The sequence below is a fragment of the Notamacropus eugenii genome, chromosome 3 (assembly GCF_028372415.1).
Source record: "Notamacropus eugenii isolate mMacEug1 chromosome 3, mMacEug1.pri_v2, whole genome shotgun sequence".
In the NCBI taxonomy this organism is placed as follows: domain Eukaryota; kingdom Metazoa; phylum Chordata; class Mammalia; order Diprotodontia; family Macropodidae; genus Notamacropus; species Notamacropus eugenii.
Window position 1 is genome coordinate 97376462 of NC_092874.1, and position 20437 is coordinate 97396898.

Genomic DNA, 20437 nt, shown 5'->3' on the forward strand with positions numbered 1-20437 from the left:
CATAGCCCCAGCCTACACGGGGATTGGAGGGCAGGGTGAAAGGGAATATGGAAGAGAGAAACTGACATTAAGCCTTTAGGACCAGAACCCAGGTTCTAGGAGGCCTTGGGAGCCAGAGTCTTACCCATCAGTCCAGGCCCAAATTGCCCAGAAACAGAGCAGGGCTGGGAGCAACATGGGACCTGCTCTTCCTGAGATCACCTGCAGAAGACAGTGTAGGGCTATAGAGGGAAAGAGGAGCTGTGCCTCTGAGAACTGCTGGATGGCTGAGCAGATTCAACAACTGCCCTTTACCCTCTATTGTCAAGATCACTACCCACCATCTACTCTGATATTCCAGTATGTCTGCCCGTCTGTCTGCCTATGCAGGCAATCCTTCTCAATCTGTCCTGTCCTCACATTACTCACCAGTATTCCTTTCCAGGTTGGTCAGAGAGTATTAGAGCCCTCAGGTCTAAGGAGGCATTTATCCTCATCTCAGCTCCACCTCCTGTGCAGCATCTGAGCTGTCCCAGATTGGACCTGACCTCTGGATACCACCAGAGGCCAGCAACTGACAATTCAGCCTGGAAACTGTCTCTCCCATCTGTTTTTCTACCTCCCAGAGTGTGTGTGTGTCTGTGTGTGTGTGTGTGACAGAGAGACAGAGAATCTGCAAAATATGTATTATAACCACATAAACACACAGACATCCCAACAGTATGAAGTCCGTATTATTGTCTTTTTATAAAAAAAAGAAAAAGACATCTTTCTGAGGCTGGATTAGGCTGTTTCAATAAAGAGGTTTCTTTGAAATTCGTTATTTTTTCTTTTTTTTAATAGTATGTATTCAGGCCATCTTCCCCACTCTATGTAGTTCTACCCAGTTCCCCAATAAATTCTTTTCAAACCCCCAAAAAAGAGAATTCCTACCTGTGTGTTAGCATGTGGGTATGAAAGAGGGAGAGAGAAAAATTGAATGGGAGATCGAATGGGCTCCTACATATCTCAGACTGTATGCATGTGCACATGTGTGTATGTATGTGTATATGTGTTTCTTTCTCTGAGTGTCTCTGAGCTGGCCTGTGCCTCCCTGCTATGAGGTTCTCTCTCAGAAAAATATTTTCAAGGAGTTTACTTTTGGCACTAGGTCAAGAAGAGCAGGGGCATTGAAAAAGACGAGGGACAACTGGAGGCTAGAGGGAATGGGGGGCTCTATTGAGAAGGGCCTCCTGGTCCAGAGAAGCATCCTGGGTCCAGCTGAGATGAACCGGATGGGATGATCCCAAGATCCGGGTTGGGAAGGGGCAAGAACTAAAAGGTCAATCCTGGCTTCATCCTGGTTACCAGCCACCCTCTCATGAATGCCAAAGGCCAGAAGGTGGCTTTGGGACTTAAAACTCAACCTCTGGCCTCTCCCCTCCTCCAAAGACTGAGGCAGCATCCCAAGAATTCTCCACAATTTTTCTGCCCAGTAACAAGAAGGCCTGAATGGAGCAGAGCCAGGCCAGTAGCCAGGCTGGTTCTGAGGCTTGAGGAAAGAAGGAAAGGGGGCAGGCAGAGGGGAATGAAACCAGCATCCCATACCTAGGGACCAATCCAAGGGTTGATTCTTGGTCTTCTTAGGGTCCACTACCGGACTGCATATACCCTACAGGATGCCCTAAGGACAACTTAGGACTAGGCTACAAAAACATATATTCCTAGTCACATACATACACTTGTGATTAGATATAAATAGACTATGTGCGTGTGTCTCTTTCTTTGTGTGTGTGTGTGTCTCTCAGTCTCACTGTCCCTCTCTGTTTCTCTCTTTTTCTCCTAGATACACACATGCACACGTTCCCAGCAGCTCTCTCCCCTCCCTTCTGTAGTCAAAGGGATAGTTGGATATCACAATATAGAAAATAACAAAAGAATTGGAGTCAGGACCTAGGTTTCAGTCTCAGTTCTCCTATTTCTAGTAACTACCTGTGTGTGATCTTGGGAGTCACAGAAACTCTCTACATCTCATTTTCTTCATTTAGTTTATAAAACGGGGAGGCATTGACTTTCTTTATTATCTTGAATTCTAAAGGGTCTTCTGGCAAGAGACCACAATCTTGGGCTCAAAACACAGACACACACACACACACACACATACACACACACACACACACACACACACACACACACACACACACACACACACACACACACACACTCCCAGTAATACATCATCCCAGTATCTCCCCCATACACATTCACCCAGTCACCAGAGTCATCCGGAGGGTAAGACGATGAGCAGGCAGAGGAGTGACCTAAGGCTCCAATTCAACTATTCAGTTCAATTCAATAAACATTTCTTTAATACCTATTTTGGGCAAGGCACTATGCTGGAAGCTGGAGCTATAATGGTGGAAAGTTTTGCCTTCAAGGGGTTTATAATTTATTAGCAGGGATAAGAAATGAAAGTGAATAAGTATGATGAACAACAAGACGTGATCATTACAAAGGAGAGCTCCAGAGGAAGTGCTCTGAGGCATGGCATCTAGGTGGTGAAAGAGATAGAGTCCCAGGCCTGGAATCAGAAAGACAATTCAAATCCAGCCTCAGCTACTTACTAGCTGTGTAACCTTCAGCGAGGTCTCATCTCTGTTTGCCTCCGTTTCCTCAGCTGTAAAATGATCATGATGGCACCTATCTCCAGGGTTGTGGTGAGGATCAAATGGGATAATGTTTTTAAAGTGCTTAGCACTGGACCTAGCACCTAGCAGGTGCTTAATAAATGCTTATTCCCCCTCCCCCCCAGCTTTCTTTTAAGTAATTGGAGAAGAGAGACAGCACTTTCATGGAGGAAGAACCCTTCCGAAGCTGAGCTGGGCTTTGGAGGAAGGGATTTCAATCAGTAGAGACTGGGAGGAAACACATTTCAGTTCAGCGTGGGCCTGTACAGGCCCAAGCAAATTGGAAAAAGTGCTAGGTTTGGCTGGGAAACTGAGGGCATAAAGGAGAGTAGTGTGAAATATCACTAGAAAAACAAATGGATCATAGGGTCTTAGATCTAAAGCTGGAAAAGACCTGAAGGTCATTTAGTTCAATTCATTCATTTTAAATATGAGGAAACAGGTCTGGAAGGACTTGACCATGATCACCCAGCCAGTAAATGTCAGAAGTGGGACTCAGACACTCATGGCCTTTGATCCCCTGTGTTTCCATTGTACTCTTCTGCCTTAGGTTGAGGTCATATGGGGTTGGATCTCCAATGACAGGTTAAGGGATTTGTCTTCATTATCAAATCAGATAAATTTGGAAAGTGCTTACCATAGTGCCTGGCACGTGGTGGGCACTTAATAAGCATTCCCTTCATCTTTCATGGGCTGTAGGCAGGGACTTAAGTTTTTTGAGTAGAGGGCTAGGCCTGAACAGTTATAGACATTGGGAATATTATTCAGCTGCTATGTAAAGAGATGGATCAGAAAAGAGAGGGAGGGAAATCAGTCCAGGAGCTATTATAAAAGACCATGTGAAAGGTAAAGACTTGGTATTGACTAAGTGAGTAGAAAGTAGGAAACAGAAAGTAAGGGACTGTGGAGTGGTTGACAGTGGCAGAGACAACCTGCTTTTCTTACAATATTCCTATGAGGGCCATCAGGTAGATGGTGGGAGTATGGTGGGGCAGATATACAATGAATGAACCAGACTTTGAATCAAAAAACCTAGACACAAGTCAAAGTTCTGTCACTTACTTACTAACTGTATGACCCCTTGAGCAAGTCACTTCACCTTAGATCCTCATTTGGATGATGAAGTGATTAGAATAGATGGCCTCTACAAGAGTCCCTTGTGGTTCTAACTTTGTGAATTTTTTTTAATCAGATCAACCTACACACAGCTGCCAAAGTGATTTTCCTAAAGGGCTGGTTGGACCAAGTCACCTTCCTACTCAATAACCTTTGGTGGCAGCCTATTCCCTCTAAAATATGAACTCCTTTGGCGCTGAAAGCCCTTCAAACCAAACCTGCTTCCTACCTTTCCAGTCTTCTTCCATATCAGTCCTCCTTAGCACCCCACCCCCCCCCCATACTGTATGGTCTAGCCAAACTGAACTTGCTGTTGTACATCCTCAAGGCTTCCTCTCCCAACTATTTCCATGCTTGGGCCCTGACTGTCCTCCATGCCTAGTATGCTGCCCCTCTTCCTGATTTTCTTCAGACTTCAGCTCAAGTTCCATATTCTACATGAAGAGTGCTGATCTACTCTCCCATTGCTAATGTACTATCTAGTATTCATCTTATATATAGTCTGTATATGTTTGCATATGTTTATGTCATCCAGGCCTCCCCCTTATAATGGCAGCTCCTTGAGGGTACAGACTGTTTCACTTTTATCTTATCTCCTCAGCTTAACATAATATCTGACCCATATTAGGGCCATTAGAAAATTCATGTTGATTGACTGATTCATTAGTGTTTCAGGGTGGAAACGCCTTTTACTGAGTTGATCAGAAAAGTATCTGCAAATTTTAGTTTTAGAGAATTACCTGAAGCACTGAGAACTTGGGGTAGTTAGATGGTAGAGTGGATAGAGCCCTGGGCCTGGTGTCATCTTCCTGAGTTCAAATCTGACCTCAGGCACTTCCTAGCAGTGTGAGCCTGGGCAAGTCCCTTAACCTTGTGTACCTCCATTTTCTCATCTGTAAAATGAGCTGGAGAGGGAAATGGCAAACCACTCCAGTATTTCTGCCAAGAAAACAGCCCCAAATGGGGTCAAGAAGAGTAGAACAAGACTAAACAACAAGGCTGAGAACTTAAGTGACTTACTTGCCCATGGTCACACAGCTAGGACGTGTAAAAGGCAGTGCTTGGCTCCAAGTCTTTCTAATGCCAACCTGACCCTTTATTCCAAAGGCCATGGTGTCATTCTGTGATTATAGTTCCCATTTTAGAGATCAGGGAAATTAGAGAGGATTTAAGTGGTTTGTAGGTGGTCAAGCAGCGAATAGAGGAGCTGGGGCTCAAAGCCAGGTCCTTTCACTTTTGATCCACTGCACCCATAAACCTGCTTCTTCTGATTATACATATATGTAAAATCCACCCACCAAAAGGCCCCGCCTCACTAAGATACTTAAAATAGAGGACTACTCCACCCTCTTCCACACCCTTCCCTTACAGTGCTCATTCCTCCCCTCTCAGGTTGCTAGCATGGAACTTCTTCAAGATTGCCTTCCACATTCATTTGACCCTGATTTCACCTGTATAAACATGGGGGGCGGGGGGGAGGGGGGAGACAGGGTATGAGTGCCGTGAGTGTGACTGGCCCCACCATAAACACCTGCCCTGCTGGTTCCATTCATTTTCCTACCCCGGGTCTGTGGTTCAGAAAATTGGCCAAGGGCAGGCCACTGGGGTGGAATCTTGCTCCCAGAACCCTAACCATGCCCGGGGAGAGAAAAGCGAGGTAAGAGTAGTCTAGGGACCCGGTAAGTGGGGCTCCAGGAGAGGAGGGAGAACCAGCTGTGAGAGTGGGATGGGGGAGGGGGAAAGGGGACCCTCGGAAGGTTAGAGGAAAGCATTTCAGGCATTTGCCATGAAGCAGCTAGAGGGACAGACTTAAATTCGCCAACCTGCCACACAGGTAGATCCCAACCCAGCCTGCGGCTGGACTAGAGGCAGCGAGGCTGCGTGAACATTCGTGCTGTCGATTCAGGCTGAGGGACAGTGTAGTCCCACAGAGGCGGGGAGCTTTAGCTATGGTTTGCCATACAATCCCTCACCTCCCTAGTCTAAAGTTAGCCCAGACCCCCACACCCCAATTCCCTGGTCAGACTCCTTTTCGGCCTGGCCAGAGGGCCCCGCCCCCAGGCCCCTCCCCTAAGTGCCCTCCCAGCCCCACCCCCTAGTACGTACACACACACACACACACACACACACACACACACACACACACACACACACACACACACACACACACACACACACACACACACACACACACACACACACACACACACACACACACACACACACACACACACACACACACACACACACACACACACACACACACCCTTCTCCTCCTCCTCCTCCACTCCCGAACCCCGCCCCCAACTCTCTTCCTGACCAGCGACTGGACTGGGCAGGCTGGGGGGTGGCGTGTCGAGAAGACCTCAGTTACCCGAAGTGGTCAGGTGTTCGTCCTTCCCCCCCTTCCCCACCTCCCGCCACTCCACCCCCAGGGACTCCTGCCTCCTGCTGTCCTTGCCCATCTCTCTCTGGGAACTGAGAGAGTGCTGGGGAGCTAGGAGGCTGAGAACGCAGGCGGCTGGAGGGTCCGTTCAGAGGAAGGACTGGAAGTGACAGAATGGGCAGAGGGCACTGACCAGGGCAGGCGGAGCCGCCTGGGAGAAGGGGAAGGCTAAGCTTCCCAGCCAGAGACAGGACAGACCATTCAGCATGCACACAAAGTCACATACACAAAAGGACAGGCACCGCTATGGAAGGACAGACAGACACACACGATCACCCTCCCCAAAACAGTCCATCTCCCTCCCTTCAAGCTGCTAACAGTGCCCTCTCACATCCCCTTCCCCCGTCCAATAGATCCTCCCTCCCCTCCTCCTCCTCCTCCTCCTCCTCCTCCTTCTCCCCCTCCCCCTCTAGGGGCCTTCCACCTTTTGCCCTGGCTCCTCCCTCTATGGCTCCCTAGCGCCCCTCCCTTCTAGTCCCCCATGCCCTTCCTCCCCAGCTCTCCTCCTTCCCTCCCCCTTCTCTTTCCCTCCTCCTTTCTCCCCTCCTCCCTTCTCCCCCTCTTCCCTTTTCTCTCCCCCTCCCATCTCCTCCCCCCCCATCCCTTTTCTCCCACTTACCATCGCCCATTCTAGGTCCTCTGATCACCTCTCCCCCAATAATTCCCTTCCCCGTCTAGGTCTCAGACCCCCTGCCCCTCCCCTTGGAGTGCCTCCCCCCTGCTCCCCTTCTCCCTCCCCATCCCTCTGGCTTGCCCCTCCCCTCCCCTTCACGTCCCTAACCCCCTGCCCCTTCCCTTTAACTCTCGCTTCCCTCCCCTCCTCGGACTTCTTTCCTTCCCCTCCCTCCCTCCAGCTTCTTCCCCTCCCTCTCCGCCCTGACTCTCCCTCTCCCGTCTCCGGGAAGTTTCCGAGCCATCCGTCTGTCCGTCTGTATGTCCGTCGGTGGGTCGGCAGCAGAGCTGCAGGCAGCGGGCGCCATTGTGCGCGGAGCGGAGGGGAGCGGGGAACCCCGGACGCCTGGGTCCGGGGACCGTCTGCTCGCGGCTGTCCCGCCAGGTAAGGAGAGAGGCAGTGCAACGGGCGGCCCGGTCCGCCTCCCCCCTCCCCCGACACACACACGCACAACACACACTCACACTCACACACGCACGCACATACTGATGACAGCTCGGGGGGGTGGGGGGGACGGGTATCTGACAGGGAGGAGGAAGGGTGTCAGGGAAGTGGGTGTCTGAGGAATGGGAGGGAAGGAAGGTGGGGATCGGGGTGTCTGAGCCGGGGATGAAGGATGGGGGGGCAGGGAGTGAGGAAAGGGAAAGGATCCGAGGAAAGGGGGAAGGGAGAGGGGGTCGAGAATGAGAAGAGGGGAGGGGGGATGGGATGGGACAGGGGGAGAGGTCTGAGGTGGGAGGGGCAAGGGATGAGTGATTCAAAGAGATGGGGGGTGTGGAGGGAAAAGAAGGAAAGGGGGCTTAGGGGGTAGGCTATGGGACAGAAAAGGAAAGGTGATCTAAAGGGGAAGGGGAGAGAATCAACTGTGTCCTGGGGGAGGGGAGGGGAATTGGGGGAAGAGAGGGAAGGGTGTCCCCTGGGGGACAGGCAGGGAATAGAGGTGAGCCAGAGAAGAGGAAGAGTGTGGGGGAAGGGAGAAGGAAAGGTATTGAGTGATAAGCTTGAGAGGAGGAGAAAGGGGAAAGAATCTGGGGGGGGTAGGGTCTTCTAAGGTGGAGGGGTGGGGCAGGGATTTAGGGGAGAGAAGGGAGTTTGGAAGTCGAGTGGGAGGGGGGCAGGGATCTGGAGAGAGGGGGTGGAAGGGTGGGGTCTCAAGAGAGGAAGCATAAATTCTGAGAAAAAAAAAGGAGGCTGTCCATAGGGGAGGGGGAAGCTGGGATGGGGAGGGCAGGTTTCTGGAGGGACAGGGTAGAGGCTAGGTAAGGAGAGGGGGAGAGCAAAGAGGTAAATCTGGTTTGGGGGAAAGGAAGAGAAGACCAGAAGGAAAAGGGTGAAGGGAGACCCAAGGAAAGGGCAGGGTGGGGCATGGGGGGCATACATATAAAGGGGTCTGGAAAGGGAGAAAGCAGAAACCCCAAGGTTAGAGCAAAGCAAGAAAACTGGAGGGTGCAGGAACTAACAGGCAGGGAGGGGGAGGGGAGGAGATGAGGAGGGGAAGAGTATGATAGGAAGGGGGCCAGGGAGGGGAAGGGGCAAAATAGAGGGAGAGAACTGAGAGGGGGAGGGGAGAGAGAGAGATGAGAAGAAGGGGGAGGGAGGGGGAAGGAGGAGAGGGAGGGGAGGAGGAGAGAGAAGGGGGAGGGGAGCAGGGGTGTGTAGCCTGAGAGGTGGAGAGGCAGGGAGAAGAGAGAAGAGTAAAGAAAGGAGGAGGAGGAAGGCGAGGGAAGGGAAGGGGGAGGGAGGGGAAAGGAGAAGGAGGAGGGGGAAGAGGAGGAAGGAAAAAGGGAGGGGGAGAGGAAGACATGGAGGGGGAGGGGAGAGAGAAGACAGTACAGTAGAAGCTGGTGGAGGGAGGGAGAGGGGGAGAGAGAAGAGAGCGGAGGCAGGGGATGGGGACCAGAAGGGGAAGGGGAAGAGGAAGGCAGGCTTGGGAAGGTGGGGGAGGGGAGGGAGTACTGCCACCAGAGACAGGAAAAAAAAGGGAGAGGGGCAGTGGGAGGAGAAGGGAGCCTGGAGGGGTGGAGGAGGCTGGGGAGGAGCAGGAAGGGGAGGGGAGAGGGAAAAGCAGAGGGGGGCCCACAAGGGGTAGGCCAGGCCAGCCCATCAGCCAGCCAGCCAGCCGGCAGGCAGGCAAGCAGGCAGGCAGGCTGAGAGGAGGGGCAGAGGGAGGAGGAGCTGGGGGGAGCCAGCCAGATTCGGGAGAAGGGAGGGAGAGTAAGCAGGAAAGGGGGAAGGCGGGGAGGGGCAGAGGAAAGGCAGCCAGAGAGATTAGAGAAGGGGGAGGGGGAGCCTACCCCAAGGGGGAGGGAAGGGGGGGAGGTATTGCCGAGAGAAGGGAAGGGGGAGGGGAAATGAGCCAGCCCGGCTGGGGAGGGGGAGGAAGGAAAAGAAAGGGGAGGGGAATATTCACTGCCACTGGTGAGGAGGCCTGGGGAGAAGGAGGGGCAGAGAGCTCTTTGGTTTTGGGGTTGGGGCTGGATCGTAGGGTTTGGGTTGTGAGAGGAAACTAGAGCCATCTCACACATCCCGTGAAGACCCTATTGGGAGACTATGAGGGGAGGGATCTACCCCTCCCCCAATTGTGGTTACCCCTCCCCCACCACCACTTGCCCAATAAGACCTAAGAGCTCCCCCCCTCCCTCCCACTAGGCTCCTATTTCACTAGCTCCCAGTGACAGCTGGTAGGGAGCCTGAGCTCCCCATCTCCTCAGCATACTATACACACACACACACACACATACACACACACACACACACACACACACACACACACATACACACACACACTCCCCAAGGCCCAGAAGTCTCATCTCACCCTGGGATTGAGGGTGGGGTGGGGTAGGGGAGAAACTGGGCAGGGGCCACCAGAACCACCCAGGAGGAGGAGCATCCCAGCACAGTCCCAAGGACTCCTAAATGATCCATTCTCACAGAATCCCTTTCACTCTGTGCCTCAGTTTCCCCTAGCTATAACCCCGAAGGAACTCCCTTTGACATTTCCACGGAGATCAGTTAGAGTCTGTGAAGGTGTGGGAGGGACCCAGGTACTCTGAGAGCTGAGTGATGCTGCTGGCCTGAGGGCAGGGCGATCCGGGAAACGTTCTGAATGCCAAACTTCCCTGCCACTAAGGTGGCAGTCAGAGCCCAGGTGAAGGGCTAGGAACACTTGGGAGCTAGGAAAAGAACCTTTTCCCTCACAGACAGTCCTTCCCAAGGACCCTGTTTCTGGAGAGGTGGCTTTCTCATAAAATCACTATACAACGACTAGCCCCCTGCTGTGTGTGAGCACTGTGCTGGACCATATGTTTGTGTGGATATGCACAGAACTCTACAGTATTGCGACCTAACTATTTTCTGTTGTATCCCCTTCCCCCACAGCGGAGTAAACACATCTAGGCCGGTCCTGATGGAGGAAAGGGGAGGGAAGAGGAGGGGATGGGAAGGAGAGGAGGGCAGGGGAGGAGAGGGCAGGAAAGGGGAGGGGCTTACTAGTGCAGCCCGGAGACCTGCCAAACCCAGGCAAGGCCTTGGGGGAAATGGAACTGATGTCCCTTTATCTGCCTATGCCAGGATACCCTGCAGGTCAACCAGAGATGGCCCCACAAATTGAGCCAGGAGACAGGCCTCATGATGCCCAGGAGCAGACAGCACCTTCAGGGGGAGAAGGACCACCAGGTGCATACTCAGGTAAGAATAACAGGGCGGAGGGGATGAGGCAGAGGAAGAAAGGGGAGCAAAGTGGGAATAGGACTGAAGAGGGATCCCCGGAACAATACCTGACATCTTGATTTGGTCCAGTGGTTTGCCTTACATCTGGGGCTCCAGTGATTCTTGGGAGCCCCACGGCCCTCCCTTACCTGAACCCTAACCCTGAAGCACCCCAGTGGTTTAGTCATCTAGAGCTTGTTCTGATCAGACAGACCAGGCTGAGATATACTGTCCCATGAAAGGCCTTGGCTGGATTGGAACTCGAGGTCCAGTGGAAAGGGCACTGGACTGGAACTCAGAACATCTGGGTTTGAGGCCTGGCTGTGCAACCTACCCCCCGGGAGACCAAGTCACTTGACCCCACTGGGAGTCAGATTTCCTCCACAGGAAAATGATGGTGTGGAACAGGGATGGGGAACCTTCAGCACGTGACCCTCTGGATCCTCAAGTGCAGCCCTTTGGCTAAATCCAAACTTTACAGAGCAAATCGCCACCCCTGGACTAGGTCTTTAAGGTCTTTTCCAGTTCTAATCTCTGAACCTATGATCTTTGTCCCCAACATTCCCTCAGCTACCTAGGATCAGCCAGGGTGGCCCCCCAAGGACTCCTACCCTTACTCCATGTTTATTTCCTTTGGTCACTGCAAAGCCACACCATTAGACTCTTTAATAAAATCAGACCTATCTTCTTCCAGGGTCCCTGATTCCCAAACCTGAAGATGTTTTCCAAAGTGAACAAGGGGAAGAACAGAGCACTGCAGATCAAGGAGGTGGACCCCAAAAAATAGAGGCTGAGGGCTCCTGCCCAGGTGAGCTAAACCCCTGTCCCTTCCTTCCTCTTTCTGGTAACCCAGAGTTAAACGAACCCTCCTTCCCCTAAACACACACATCTCTCTCGGAAAGATCTAGAAATTCTACTGTAAAAAGTAGCAATTACAGGGCATTGATTGACCCTAAAGAAAAAATAAGCCAACCCTGACTTTTCCCTAGGATCCCCTCAGGGCTTCCCTAACAATGGAAATCTTCCCCTTTCTCCTCCCGGTGCTTCATTCGATGCAATGGCTTGCCCTCTGAGTGTTTACAATCTAGTTGGGTGGAAAGTGTAAATTAATATAAGGTGGTAAGCATAAGTGACATGTGCTAAAGAAAATAGAGACGACAGGAATTCAAAGGGATGTTACTTTATTTTGATGCCATGGTGGAGTGGTTTTTCAGTACTACTTATTCATTACACACTTGCTGAATATTTATTGCCAACGCTTTCCACAGGATCACACATACAAACACACACACACACACACAGTCAGTAGCAGCTATCTTGGGCCCCTAACTCTCACTCCTCAAGGCCAGTCATTCACCAGGCTCTTTATTGACATCCATCCCCCCCTTCTCCCTTCCCACTGCTATTACCCTCATATCTGTCTACTCAGTGTCTCTTCTTTCCTCCAACAAAGCTACACCCAACAAACACAGGGCCAGTCTAAGTGTTACGCTAAGGAACATAGGGGATGCATGGGGAGCAGCAGACACACCGTCTTTGCCCTCCAGAAGCTTGAAATGCAGTCCAAATGAAGAGATAGATGCAGGAAAAGTTAATACAAGTCAACAGAATGCTAAATGACACTCAAAATATGTAGGATGGGATTGCAGAGGGAGAGTATTTTGGATGCAATAGGAAGCCATTGAATGTTTTTGAATAAACAAGTGACATAATTAAAAATAGCATTTTAGGAAGAGTAACTGAGTGGCTCATTTTTGGTTGGATAGTCTATATATGCAACAGTGAATTCAATTCAGTGACTAGGAAAGGGAATAAATTCTTACTGTGTGCCAGGCACTTTGCAAATGTTATATCTCATTTGATTCTCAAAACATGGCAAGGTAGTTGTTATCCCCATTTTACAGATGAGAAATGAGGCAGACATGAAGTGATTTGCCTAGGATCACACAGCCAATAAGCATCTCAGGGAAGATTTCAACCCAGTTCTTACTGACCCCAGGTCAGACTTCAACATCTGCCTCTACTAAATACCTACACTGTGCAAAATGCTGCTTGAGGCATGGGATATAGACACCCCCCAACTCCCCCCAAGAAGACAATAACTGTCTAGTCTAGAGATGTAGACTATAGATAAAGGATAGGGAGTAAATCATACTTGGGATTCATATTTGGCTTTAAAGTTTACAGAACACCTCATCCATTATTTGACACAACAACTCAGACGATGAAACAAAATCTTGAAGTGGCTCAGTGGTTTGCCTGGGTTGTACAGCAACAGAGGCTGGTTTTGAACCCAGATCTTTCCTCCTAGGCTGGCAAACTGCTCTACCAGGGGAGATCGGATAAAGAGCTGTAGGAGTATTTATAAATAGCTGAGATCACAAAAGGCTTCCTGCAGCAGGTACTTACTACCAGTTGAGCCCTGAAGAAAGATTAAGGTTCTGAAAGGCTGAGATGAAAAGGGTGATAAGCAATAGAAAGTTTATGCTTAGACTAGGGTGGTAGCTGTGGGAACAGGAAGGACAAGGAGTAAGGTAAAGTAATACTATTTATTATATCTCTATGTACCAGACATTACAAATAAAAAAAAGTAGCAGCTACCAAGCACTTAACAATTATCTCATTTGATCCTCACAACCATCCTGGAACGTAGATGTTATTATTATCCCCATATTACAGTTAAGGAAACTGAGGCAAACAGAGGTTAGTAGCTTGCCCAGGGTCACACAGCTAGTAAGTGTCTAAGGCTGAGTTTTAAATTCAGGGCTGGTGCTCTTTCTACTGCACCCAAAATCACCGTGACTTAGTGAAGGGGAGATGAACAAACAGGGACAAGTCAAATTTGGTACCCATGTTTCAAAGCATGATTGAAAAAGTGATAGGAAGGTGATGCCTTTTACAGAAATAGAAGATTAGGAGGGGGCAAGCAGATTTTTCAGTAAAGATGAGTTTGGAGTAGAGACAGGATCAAACAGGTGGAAATGTCAGGGAGGGGACAGAAACACAATAATGTAGTGTCAGGAATGCCAAGGGAGGGAAGGTCATCAATGTCAGATGCTACCGATAGGTCAAGGGAATGCGCACTAAAAAAAGGACACCAGATTTGCCCATGACGTCATTGGTGACCATGTAAGGAATAGTTTTTTCAGACAGGGTGAGAAGGATAGAACAGGGGGGAGTTTGAGGAGAAACTGTGGTGAAGTAGAGAAAGACTGTACAGACAACTCCTTGGAAAAGTCTATCTGTTGCCTACATTTATATAGCTAGTAAGTATCAGAACACCTAGGAATCCTGGTCTTCCTGAATCCAAATTCTGCTCTTACCACTGAAGAGAACCTTAGAAATCACCTAGTCAAGTGGTGTCCAACCAGAAGGTCCCAGACGCATTGAGAGATGGGATATGAAATATACTATACATATAATCTCATTATAATAAATAAGCAACCATACCTTCTGTGGACATAATGTCTTGCACACGTGTTATTCTTTTCCAAATGCACGCAGATTTTGTGGTGATTAAATACAAATTCATTTAAAAGCAAAACAAAAGTCTGACATCAGAATTCAGATCTTTGGCTCCTCTTGCTCCAGCAAGGAGGAAATACTTTGAGGCAGTTAGCTGGCCAGCAGCTAGAATGTTAGTCTTATTATCAGGAAGACTTGAGTTCAAATCCGGATTCAGACACTTATGACTTTGTGACCCTGGACAAGTCACTCTCTGTCTGTTTCTTCTGTTCTAAAATGGAGATCATCAGGGCACCTACCGCCCAGGGTGGTTGTGAAGATCAACGGGGGCAAAAGCAGGGCTGGCAGAGGGAGGTGCCACTGAGGCACGGGTTGTCAAACACTGATGAATGAGCTGATTGGTAACAAGAAGGTTTAGGGAGGGGAGGAGGAAGAGACTCATGTAAAAAAAAGCCGATGAAACACCAAAGTGTCTGAAAGAAAGTCTCAATGCCACTCCTTGTCTCCATTTTCTAGAAGACTGGATGATCCGGAAGGTGAAGGTGGAGGATGAGGACCAGGCGGAGGAAGAGGAGGCTGCGTGGTCCCAACACCTCCCTCAGCTGCTTCCCAGCGGCCCCTTCCTGCCCGCCGACCTGGGACCGCTGGCGGCCGTGGCCACGGCCTGCAAGCTGGAGCCCGGAGCCCCGGCGCCTCTGAGCGGGCTGGCTCTGGCGTCCTGGCCCCAGGTGCTGGAGAAACCCTACGGCTGCGGCGAGTGCGAGCGACGCTTCCGGGACCAGCTGACCCTCCGGCTGCACCAGAGGCTGCACCGGGGCGAGGGGCCGTGTGCTTGCCCGGACTGCGGCCGCAGCTTCTCCCAGCGCACCCATCTGCTGGCCCACCTGCGCAGCCACCGGGGCGAGCGGCCCTTCCCATGCCCAGAATGCGGGAAGCGCTTCAGCAAGAAGGCTCACCTGACCCGCCACCTCCGCACGCACACTGGGGAGAGGCCCTACCCCTGCGAGGAGTGCGGGAAGCGCTTCAGCCAGAAGATCCACCTGGGCTCCCACCAGAAAACGCACACTGGGGAGAGGCCCTTCCCCTGCGCCGAGTGTGAGAAGCGCTTTCGCAAGAAGACGCACCTGATCCGCCACCAGCGCATCCACACCGGGGAGCGACCCTACCAGTGCACCGAGTGCGGCCGCAGCTTCACGCACAAGCAGCACCTGGTGCGCCACCGGCGGGTGCACGCAGCAGGCCCTGCCCCACCTCCCCCTCCGCCGCCGCAGACCACGGGCCCCTTGTGCCAGGACGCGTCCGCAGCCCCTCCCGGGCCCAAGGCCTTCCCCTGCGCAGACTGCGGGAAGGATTTCGGCTGGAAGAAGAACTTAGCCTCGCACCCACGGGGGCACCGCGGGAACCGCCCCTTCGGGCTCTCGGAGCGCGCGCGGAGCCAGGGGGAGCGGCGCCCCCCCGGGACGGCGGCGGCGGCCCACACAGCCATCAAGGCCTTCGCCTGCGCTCACTGCGGGAAGAACTTCAGCCAGCGTCCAGGGCTGGTGGCACACCAACGAACCCACGCTGGTGAGCGGCCCTTCCGCTGTCCAGACTGCGGGCGCGGCTTCTCCCACGGGCAGCACCTGACGAGGCACCGGCGCGTGCACACAGGTGAACGGCCCTTTGCCTGTACCCAGTGCGGTCGTCGCTTCGGCTCCCGCCCCAACCTCGCCGCCCACACCAAGGTGCACAGCGGCGCCCGGCCCTTTGCCTGCGCCCAGTGCGGCAGGGGCTTCAGCCGCAAGTCGCACCTGGGCCGCCACCAGGCAGTACACACCGGCAGCCGCCCCCACGCCTGTACCGTCTGCTCTCGCTGCTTCAGCTCCAAGACCAACCTGATACGCCATCAGGCGGTCCACACCGGCTCCCGCCCCTTCCCCTGCTCGCAGTGCGGCAAGAGCTTCAGCCGCAAGACCCATCTGGCCCGGCACCAGCGCACGCACGGCGAAATCTCGCATCTTGACCCCAGCTTGTCAAGCCCAACCTGGCCTGTCCCCACCGTGCCTGCCCCAACACCACTCTTCCTCTAAATGGAACCGAGCCCTATCCCTCATCACCTGTGTCTCTGGACAGCCCCTCAGCACCCTCCTTCACCTAACTGCCGGTTTGATCTCCCCTCTGACTGCTCTGCTTTCCTACTGCTCAGAGGCTCCCGTGTTCCCCTCCCTCCCTTGACCTCCTTGCCCACCTTCATTTTTTTCTACGTAGCACCTGTGCTCGGTCTCCCGGCCTCCTGCAGCTACCCTTCACCCCCATCACCCTCATCACCCTCCTTCCTTCTCTTCCGACCCTCTGGATGCTTGACAGCTTGGACAATACCCCATCCGCGTGAGGACCACCCAGAGAGAATCGCCATGAGACCCAGGTCTGCATCTGTAAAATGAGGGGGTTATACTCAATGAACTCTAAGGTTCTTTTCTGTCTGCAGCATAGTACATCAACGTGGAGCCTTGGGTCTTACCGGATGGAAGTGAGTTAACTAACCAAAGGAGACTAGAGGACCAGGCTGAACCATATGGGGAGGCTACAGAACTCTGAGGGAATGGAGAACAGAATACACTCCCTACTGGTTGCTCTTCCAGGCCTTTTTCACTCCCCTTCAAAGCTATAGGACTCTCCCCTCCCCCTCAAAAAAGGGGACAGGAGTCTGTTCCAAAAAAAGAGGGAAGGAGAGTCACCTGTGTATTTGATGTGTCATTAAAAATAAATTCTGAACGTTTGGGGGCTGTAAGATTGGTGGGTGCTGGGGCTTTCTTCCTTGACCAATCAAGGGATGAGGGAAGTTGGGCGACCTATTTGCATAGGTAGCTCCCTGGGTTTCTCCTGACCTCCTCTGTGAGCCTTCAGGTTCTCAGATAATGGTATTTTTCTTGCAAAACACTAAAAGTCAAGCAGAGTAAGACAGTCCCTTCCCTCACCACAGCACTTACTCTGTTCCCCTGCATCCCATTAGAAAGCAAGGATGACCCAGCCACTTAGCAAAATCATACAATTTGAAATTTGCTAATTTACTAATCCTAGATCGTGGCCCCTGCCTCTAGCTGAAGAGCTGACCAGCTTTCTTTCCCACCCCTCTTTCAGCAGATGGTAAAGGTTCAAAGATGGGAAATGCAGAGAGAGAGTCTGTGGATATAGGAGGTCCTTTCATCTCTTGACTGTAGCAGCATCAACCAGCTATCCGAGCTGTGTACCTTGGATCTCTATGCCCCATCCTGGAATTCTCCCAAGGCCCCTCCCCCCCACCTCTGACCCATTTTTGCCACCTATGATTCCAGCTCAGTGCAGAGCACAGAGGAGGAAGGAGGAAGGAGGTTCCCATACCTGTTGTTTCCAGCCTGTGTCCCAAACTTGCTCTTTTTATAGATGGGCAGTGTTTACTCCCAGTTTTTGTTTCCCAGCCAGAGAAGGGGATTTGGAACTGATGGGCTAACAAGAGTGGAGCAGAAAAGACAATGAGCTAACTTTTTCAGGGTATGAGGATAAAATAATAGGACTGATACTTAAATAAGCACAAGAATTTAGATACTAATGAATGCTATCACCTTAAAGTAGATCTGACAGGGACCTAGATAGTAATTCCAAGGATGGGGTCATTAAAACATCTTTGAAACTCTTGGAGTTAATTCAGAGTCTGAGGTGTGCGTCTGTGTGTGTGTGAGAGAGAGAGAGAAAGAGATATAGAACTTGAAGTGACCTCAGAGGTCATCTATTCCAATCCCTTCATTTTGTAGGTGAAATTGAGCAACTTGTCCAAGCAACAGGTCAGAGGCAGGATTTGAACTGAGGTCCTCCTAAGGAGGACCTAAGTGCTCTTGCCCTGTACAACCATGCCTCCTGAATAACCTCAGTGGTGTGTTTCTATTTTTAAACAGTCAAAAAAAATCTTTTCGAGCCACACCTGAAGAATAAAATAAATGATCTAACTAGTTAAGGGTTTTGGTTTTTGTTTGTAAATCAACAAGATATAGCCATAAAGTAAGGATACAGTTTTTTTTCTTCTGTGGTTCCTAAATTGGTAACTGAAGATAGTTCTACAAAAGGGTTTTCTTACTTTAAGTGGAGGCAAAATTGCTGGCATAAGTGTATAACCTCCCAAAGTAACAACTTTAATACTCACATTTGCATATATAAATTCTGGTATGTTTGTGAAAAACATGCCCAGTATAAGGGAGAGAAGGGTAGCCTTAATGACAGGAAGACCTGGGTTCAAATCCCATCTCTGACACTTAAGTAGTTGTGTAGTCATGGGCAAATCATTTTATCACTCTCAAAGCCACAAGTATTAGTGGTCAGTGTTGGACCTGGAGTCAAAAAGACCCAAGTTCAAATTCTACCTCGACACATAATACCTGTGTGACCCTGAGAAAAATCACTGAATATCTTGGCACCTGTTTCCTTTACTATAAAATGAGAATGTTGGACTCTTTAAGGTCTCTTCTGTCCCTAACCCTGTAATGCTATAAGAACCATAAGGCAAAGTTCCTGTCCTCAAGGAGCCCACAACTCAGGGAGACTACACTAAAATGTGAGTAGCAATAATAGTTTAATTGTATGATCTATTTTTCAAATGTTATAGGAAGTTAGAGAAGGGTGAAGTTGGTGAAATCAAGGAAGGCATCATGGATGAGGAAAGCCTTGAGCTGGGCGTTGGTGTGGAGGATGACTAAGCCTTTTCTGCCTCTTGCCATTCCGACAGATTCCTCATTCTTTCTCTCCTCGGCTTCTTCTTAACCCCTCTTTTTCTTCAGTTCCCCTCTCTTTAACCATGCTCCCTAGTCTTTCCTAGGGTGCTGCCAAACTCTGTTTCCAAGTCTCCATTGCACAGACAGGAAATCTTGCAAACAAACCAAATTCCTTTCCTACCAAGATTTATGTTGTGATATCGTCTTATAAGCCCAGTCACCATTAAATTGTCATTTCTGTCAAGACCATACAAGTTACATCAAATTGAACCCCAGACTCCCTCACAAATTCAGTGGTGGCCATTACTACTTTCAACTTCAGTATCTCTGGGGTTCCTTGCCTATCTTAGCTTCTTTTTTCCCCAACTTACATAGCTTAGGGTGTGTGATATAGTAGGCAAAATGCTAGAGCTGGAGTTGGGGGACCTGGATTTGAATCCAGGGTCTGCTTCTCACTACTTGTGTAATCTCTGGGCTTCAGTTCCTTATGTATCAAAAGGGGGTGGGGGGGTCAGGGATGAAATGGCCCCCAAAGTCCCTTCAAATTCTCTACCTCTGCTCTTTCCATTTGCCCCAGTACTGGGCCTGTTCAGCAAGGTGAATCGAAAAGTAAATGTCCAAACATCAATAGCCAAGAGAACTTTCCCTGTACCCCACCACTTGGATTTATAGGACTGCCCCTTAACATGGCATCTGGTCTGTTGCTCATAATATTTTAATTCAGTCCTAGCCCCTCTAACACTCTGACACTTGAACCACTCCCAACTTTCCCTGACTCCAAGTACTCCCCTCCCCCATATTCCTGGAAGTCAATGCATATTCAACTCCATAGCTCCTCCTAGGCAAACCACCCACCCCTATTCTGAGCAAAGCAGTTGAGAAGAGCAAAAGAATGTTTTTCCCACTTTCTCCCAGAGACAAAGCCCCAGAAGTAGGCTGCGAGGTCACTGCCACTTGTCTACATGAAGATCCTGTTTGTCTGCTAGTAAGAAACAGGCCTGTGGTGATAAACTGGAGGCTGGGTGAGCTAACCAGAAGGAAACAAAATCCCTAGCGTCAGAGCCGGAGGAATAAAATAGGGAGTCTTGCTCCTGTTTAATGCCATAACCGTAAACCTGAACCAACATATTCAGTGGTCCAAGGGACTAGACCCTCAATGAATCAGGATGTATACCCTGTTCCAGGAAGAAGAGGAAGAGGCACATGATTATTTGACAAGCTTGTGTCAAGGTCTTAATCAAAAGAAAAACCAATAACAATTAAGAAACACTCGTAGGGGATGTTCTGGCATCAGTACACTTTCAGTTAAACCTCTGATTTCTCCACTGCAGCACTGGACAATGAGAACTTATGCTCTCATATGTGTTCCTAATCCCACGAGATTTCTGCAATATTCCCAAACAAAAAGGACAAATTCAGAAGGGTTTGCTAGAGTCTAAAGACTAAAACCATAAAGAAGGTTTTAATTACAATCTTTGTCACAATGAATTTTTACAAAATACTTACTCTACCTACTCACCCCTGAACTAGGCCTATAGGGGATATGACAGCTGACATCTATCTATGTAGCACCTTTTAAAATTTTATTTTTTTCCAATTAACACAATTTTATTTTCTCTCCCTCCCCCACTGAGGGAAAAAAAACAAACCCTTATAACAAATG

The 20437-nt window shown here is 50.3% G+C and overlaps 2 protein-coding genes across 20 annotated transcripts in view; one reads left to right on the plus strand and one right to left on the minus strand.

Annotated features, from left to right (window-relative positions):
* Positions 1 to 5809, minus strand: part of LOC140533059 (SCO-spondin-like) — a 92815-nt gene extending 87006 nt beyond the window's left edge. For 11 of the 18 annotated variants that reach the window (XR_011976778.1, XM_072652371.1, XM_072652364.1 and 8 more), the window contains exon 1: positions 125 to 5804. Coding sequence is in view for 15 of the 18 variants with exons in the window: in XM_072652371.1 (XP_072508472.1) it covers positions 125 to 177 (53 nt within the window). In the remaining 3 variants the exon portion in view is untranslated. Of the gene's footprint in view, positions 1 to 124 lie in introns of all 18 variants that reach the window. The other 7 variants (XR_011976779.1, XR_011976780.1, XM_072652366.1 and 4 more) reach the window with 4 other exon arrangements.
* Positions 5810 to 5916: 107 nt separating this feature from the next.
* On the plus strand, positions 5917 to 16823 carry ZNF467 (zinc finger protein 467). 2 transcript variants are annotated; one of them, XM_072652373.1, is made up of 4 exons: positions 5917 to 7264; positions 10451 to 10567; positions 11283 to 11396; positions 14570 to 16823. In XM_072652373.1, exons 1-4 carry the CDS (start codon positions 7141 to 7143, stop codon positions 16120 to 16122), a joined length of 1908 nt encoding a protein of 635 aa, XP_072508474.1. In that variant the 5' UTR covers positions 5917 to 7140; the 3' UTR covers positions 16123 to 16823. The 2 variants fall into 2 exon arrangements, with proteins under 2 accessions (XP_072508474.1, XP_072508475.1); XM_072652374.1 differs by lacking the exon at positions 5917 to 7264 and adding an exon at positions 9328 to 10028.
* Positions 16824 to 20437: the final 3614 nt, after the last annotated feature.

Bases quoted from the DNA above. Each gene is read 5' to 3' on its own strand.
- ZNF467 (XM_072652373.1), top strand. From the start codon at position 7,141: ATGTCCGTCGGTGGGTCGGCAGCAGAGCTGCAGGCAGCGGGCGCCATT. The intron at 7,265-10,450 runs GTAAGGAGAGAG...TGCCTATGCCAG, and splicing joins GCTCGCGGCTGTCCCGCCAG to GATACCCTGCAGGTCAACCA. The intron at 10,568-11,282 runs GTAAGAATAACA...ATCTTCTTCCAG, and splicing joins ACCACCAGGTGCATACTCAG to GGTCCCTGATTCCCAAACCT.